We start from the raw sequence: 5,375 nt of genomic DNA, 5'->3' as shown, positions 1-5,375 counted from the left end.
ACCAGGATGGTCTCGATCTCTTGACCTCGTGATCCACCCGCCTCGGCCTCCCACAGTGCTGGGATTACAGGCGTGAGCCACCGCGCCCGGCCAGAAAAAAAGTTTTTTTAGGTGCCACATGCAGGTAGAAACCCATGCCTGAGTGAACTGCCACTGTTCTAGTCTAGGTTGGCAAAGAGCCAGCACTTTTCTTTAGCATTTTGGGGCAGGGAACACTGAGGATATTGGCATTGCTTGTTACTAAGCACACAGATACAAGCATATGCTGATATGTACCAAAGTTTAATCTTCATAGCACCTGTCTAAAGGCTGAGTGACTGTATTTACAGATGAGGGAAACTGAAAATTCGGGGCCAAGGGGTAGTGAAGTGACTTGTTCTATGATACGCTGCTAGTAGGAGTGGTCGCACTGGAATTTCATGCCATCCCATTCCAACCCTGGGTGCTTTTACTACCTCCTCCCATCTCCCAAGTGTGAGTATTTTAGGAACGATAGAACATTTTCTCAGTAATACAGACTTATTTCTCTACCCTCCTTTCCACATACTCTCTTATTTTCCCTTAACAACAACAATAAAGAGATGATGGAGTCTTGCATGTTGCCCAGGCTAGACTCCAATGATCTTCCTATCTCAGCCTCCTGAGTTGCCGGGACTACTAGGCATGAGCTACCATGCCTGGGTTCACATTGTTTATTCTTAGGCCACACTGATGCTTTTTCACTGATGCTCTTTATAGACACAGTGAAGTAAAAGTTTATCTAGGATATATGCTGGGCGGTGAGGAAGACTTAGGTAGAGGGGTTACAAGCCAGTTGTTACTGCTTAGCTCAATTCCAGACATACTTCTTCCAGCCCTCTCTAAACTACCTACCAGTCTTTGCCCCTCTTTTTTTAGTTCTGTGGCGCTTGCCCTGGGTGCCCTAACTGTATGGCATGCTGTTCTCATCAGTCGAGGTGAGACTAGCATTGAAAGGCACATCAACAAGAAGGAGAGACGTCGGCTACAGGCCAAGGGCAGAGTGAGTAGGGTTGAAGGCTCAGGGTGGGTAGGTGGGTAACTGAACCTACTGTCCTATAAACAGAGGCCAGGGGCAGGGCTAATGCAAGCATTGTAAAAAGCCAGAACTACTCTACCTGAGCTTTAGCTTAGCCAATTGAGTCTCAAGAATTAGAAGTTTAAAGAAATGTGTTTTTTCTTGGCTCCAGGTATTTAGGAATCCTTACAACTATGGCTGCTTGGACAACTGGAAGGTATTCCTGGGTGTGGATACAGGAAGGTAACGTAAAACACATAGACTAATGCCGTCCAACAGAATGCCGTGATGAGGAATATGTTTGTTTTATACCTGTGAGCACTTGGAATATGATTAGTGGCTACTGTGTTAGTGCAGTTCTAGACTCTAGGAATAGAGATCATTGTTCATGTAAGCCAGAGAGGCTTGAGGCTAACACTGTAGTTGTAAGTAACAGATGAGGCTTCAACATAACTACAGTAGAATCCTAGGAAAGCTGTGCTCAGGAAGGGGCCTCTGGGTGTAGGATGCATTGGCCACCAATCACCTCTCACTTGGAGAGCAGAGTCTAGAGTTCAAGCCAATAATTTGTGAGATTAAAATAACCCATTTGTGACAGAGGCCCTAAGACAGTAATTGGAGCTAGCTCTCTCAGCTCAAGACAAGGGGAAACAGTTTTTCAAATGGCAATTACTGAGGCAGTAACAATCAGATGAGTGGATGTGCCTTCCCTCCTCCCTTTCCCATGCATGTGACACTCCTCCTATCACTGTGCTTACAGTGGCCCTTTAGAAGTTTAGCATGAAACCTCAAAAGGCCTTCAAGGCACCAGATGGTACAATTTGTTGGATAAAATTGGGTAGAAGAAATTACAACTTTTGTTACCTTCATGATTGACACTGAGGTAGCTTCAGGATACCTTGATGTATGCTTGCTAGGGAATCATTAAGAAGGACCAAGAGTTCTTGGAACTCAGATTTCTCTCTTCTCTTCTAGGCATTGGCTTACTCGGGTGCTTCTACCTTCTAGTCACCTGCCTCATGGGAATGGAATGAGCTGGGAGCCCCCTCCCTGGGTGACTGCTCACTCGGCCTCTGTGATGGCAGTGTGAGCTGGATTGTGTCAGCCACAACTCGAGCACTCATTCCGCTTCCTATGTTATTTCAAGGGCCTCCAAGGGCAGCTTTTCTTGGAATCCTTGATCAAAAAGAGCCAGTGGGCCTGCCTTAGGGTACCATGCAGGACAATTCAAGGACCAGCCTTTTTGCCACTGCAGAGCAAGACACAGTGTGGAGAAATCTTAGGACTGACTTCCCTTTACTCAGGCAAACAGAAGTTCCAGCCCCAAACAAGGGGTCAGGCAGCTAGCTACCTACCTTGCCCAGTGCTGACCCAGACCTCCTCCAGGATACAGCATTGGAGTTGGCCACCACTTCTACTTGCTGTCTGAAAAAACACCTGACTAGTACAGCTGAGATCCTGGCTTCTCAACAGGGCATAGATACCAGGCCTGCTGCTGAGGTCACTGCCACTTCTCACATGCTGCTGAAGGGAGCAAAAATAAAGGTATTCAATTTTTAAAGATCTGTAGCTCCTCACTCTGCCTCACAATAGGGTGGGGAAGGGGAAAGTCAGTGTCAAGACCTAGTAAGTAGGTATTCTGGTCATGCCTCTTACATTTTGTTTTTTTAACTTTTTGGCGACAGAGTCTCACTCTGTTGCCCAGCTGGAGAGTCCAGTGGCAGGATCTCAACTCACTGCAACCTCCGCCTCCCAGGTTGAAGCGATTCTTGTGCCTCAGCCTCCCAAGTAACTGGGTTAAAGGCATGTGCCACCACACCTGGCTAATTTTTGCATTTTTAGTAGACATGGGTCCTGCTTCAGTCTCCTAAAGTGTTGGGGTTACAGGCATAAGCTACTGTGTTGGTTACTCTGAAAAATTTTTGGCTAGTCCCTGTCATCATTGTTCTTCCAGCTTAGTTCAGTGACACCTCTGGTTCTATGAGGCATATGTTGGGTGGGGGAAATATCTGACAGTCCCATTACCAAAAGACATCTTTATTCTTCAGCAGGTGCACACACAGGCGCCAGCCCTGCTACTCAGGGCCACAGTCATATGCACTCACCCCTCAGCAGCATATCACCCCTTTTCTGACATACAAATGCAAGAGACCCAAGACCCTAGATCTTTCTTCAAACACAAGTGTCTCAGTTAATGCACAAATCCACTAGAAATCTGGACTCTTATGCTCCTTGTACAGCCATGCAAGAGGCCTAGCATTTGTGCTGTGTCTGTAGGAAAGGCAGTCAGAGGCCAGCGGTTTCCCTGCTTTGGGGAAGATAGCTCGATAGTTAGTAATTCCAGGTTAGATTGTCAGAACAGTCTAGGCCGGGACTGAGGGCTCAGCTGCCAGGGCTCCCCAACAGAAACCTGTAGGCAAAAAGAAAGTTGGCATCATTAGTGGAAAGGCTCATCTTGGTCCCATCTCTCCCCATAGCCTAGAAACTCACCACTCCCCCCTGGCTGACACTGCTTCCTTGCGCACCAGTCTCTTCTTGTCATCTAGGGGTTTGGCTAAAGCCCGGATCACCTGTGGTTTGTATGGCAGCAGCTGTGGAGTCAGAGGATATAATCAACCTTGCTCATCCAAGGCAACTGAAAGTGCCCCTTTTTTGATTCTGTACAACTAATATTCTGAGGAAACTGAAACATCTTTAGTGATTCCAAGGGATGTTAAGTGGCAGGATGGCCATTCTGTTACCTTCTGGGCCCAAGGAAAAGAATCCTTGCTTATCTGTACCTTGTAATTCAGATCTCACTTACACAGCAGGGTGGCCAAGCCCACTCGACTAAGGCAAAAAGGTATTTATCTGTCTCTTGAGACGGTCCCAGGCCAGGGAGGGGCATCTGAGGTACTTACCACAGGGGTGGGCAAGCGAGTGAGAGCATGCATGCACTGCAGTGCGGCAATCCGGACGGCCTGGAACACAACCACAAGGAGGTGAGAGCAGACCCAGGGAGAGCTGCTGGTTCCTGAGAGTTGCTGGGGCTCAACATACCATGGAAGGGCTAGAGGTGAGGTTCAGAAACTTGGTGACGAGCGTGTCCACGTGAAGACTCATGACTTGGGGTGCTTCCAGTAGAAGAGGCTGAAGGCAGCTGAGGGTGGAGAGCTGTACCACACAGTCGGGGCAGGACAGGGCCTCCAGCAGCAAGGAAAGAAGCTAAGGGGCAATGGGCAAGGTGTGGGATGGCCACATCATGAAGATCCTGTTCTTGTACCCTCCCTTTCTAGCCCCATCTGGGAAAGAATTGTCCTTCACTTAGAGGCTCTGCCTGCAGGACTTACCGTGGGCAGCTCTGGCAAGAGCACAGGCTTGGGCAGCCTGTTAAGTACATGAGAAAGACCCTTCAAGTAGTTTGGCTTCACATCTGTAAAAAAGTGGGAAGGCTTAGGAGAGAAATTGGGCTTACATACATAGCTTGAGAATTCAATTCTGACCTGTGATGAGGCTGAGACATCAGCCTACGAAGGGGTGAAAAGCCCTTCGTGTTTAGAATAAGCAAGATACACCCACAAAGGAAGAAGTGGGATAAGAATCTGGAAGTTCAGTCTTCTAGGCACAGACCACGATATAGCCCTAAAGAAGCAAGCAGGTCCTAAATTATCTTGGGTAATGTGGCCAAGCAAAGGAGAGGTATGTATGTGTGGGGCCTTTCTTTCACACTCCTCACCTTGGGGAGCAGCATGGAAGCCCTGGACCAAAGCAGGCACATTATCTGTGAAGAACCGCTGGCGGAACATGATCCGCACTTCAGCATGGCCAGCACGAGTCAACACATCAGTACAGTCAGACATGAGCAGAGAGAAGCCATCAGCTGCTGCTGGACCTAATTCTGGGTCACTCAGGAGGCCCATGAGCTGGAGAAAATAAAGCCTTTGAGGTACATCAGGGAAGAAGTGTCAAAGACGAGGATGGGGCTAGGTGTGGTGGCTCACCCCTGTAATCTTAGCACTTTGGGAGGCCAATGCAGGTGGATTGTTTGAGCCTAGGAGTCTGGGCAACATGGCTAAAACCCGTTCTCACAAAAATTAGCTGGGTGTGGTGGGGTGTGCCTATGTCCCAGCTACTTGGGAGGCTGAGGTGGGAGGATCACCTGAGCCTATGGCGGTTGAAGTTGCAGTGGGCTGAGATCGCACCACTGCACACCAGCCTGGGCAACAGAGGGTGAGCCCATCTCAAAAAACAAAAACAGCCGGGTGCGGTGGCTCAAGCCTGTAATCCCAGCACTTTGGGAGGCCGAGGCGGGTGGATCACGAGGTCAAGAGATCGAGACCATCCTGGTCAACATGGTGAA

At 48.7% G+C, this 5,375-nt stretch overlaps 2 protein-coding genes across 9 annotated transcripts in view; one reads left to right on the top strand and one right to left on the bottom strand.

The window, feature by feature from the left end:
- Nucleotides 1-2,600, top strand: part of ZDHHC16 (zinc finger DHHC-type palmitoyltransferase 16) — an 11,592-nt gene extending 8,992 nt beyond the window's left edge. For all 4 annotated transcript variants that reach the window (XM_017502767.2, XM_017502765.2, XM_037729354.1 and 1 more), the window contains 3 exons: nt 898-1,021; nt 1,209-1,279; nt 2,012-2,600. In XM_017502767.2, coding sequence (XP_017358256.1) covers nt 898-1,021; nt 1,209-1,279; nt 2,012-2,126 — 310 coding nt within the window. In that variant the 3' untranslated portion in view covers nt 2,127-2,600. The remainder of the gene's footprint in view (nt 1-897; nt 1,022-1,208; nt 1,280-2,011) is intronic.
- A 457-nt stretch (nt 2,601-3,057) lies between these two features.
- The window catches only part of MMS19 (MMS19 homolog, cytosolic iron-sulfur assembly component), a 45,288-nt gene continuing 42,970 nt past the window's right edge, over nt 3,058-5,375 (bottom strand). For all 5 annotated transcript variants that reach the window (XM_037729352.1, XM_017502757.2, XM_017502760.2 and 2 more), the window contains 6 exons: nt 4,752-4,938; nt 4,366-4,448; nt 4,076-4,240; nt 3,937-3,996; nt 3,527-3,627; nt 3,058-3,446 (listed from right to left, as the gene is read on the bottom strand). In XM_037729352.1, the coding sequence (XP_037585280.1) occupies nt 3,419-3,446; nt 3,527-3,627; nt 3,937-3,996; nt 4,076-4,240; nt 4,366-4,448; nt 4,752-4,938 (624 nt within the window). In that variant the 3' untranslated portion in view covers nt 3,058-3,418. The remainder of the gene's footprint in view (nt 3,447-3,526; nt 3,628-3,936; nt 3,997-4,075; nt 4,241-4,365; nt 4,449-4,751; nt 4,939-5,375) is intronic.

This window comes from Cebus imitator, unplaced genomic scaffold (assembly GCF_001604975.1).
Source record: "Cebus imitator isolate Cc_AM_T3 unplaced genomic scaffold, Cebus_imitator-1.0 Scaffold299, whole genome shotgun sequence".
In the NCBI taxonomy this organism is placed as follows: Eukaryota; Metazoa; Chordata; class Mammalia; order Primates; family Cebidae; genus Cebus; species Cebus imitator.
Note: the sequence above shows the minus strand (reverse complement) of the source record. Positions and strands in the feature narration are given on the sequence as shown.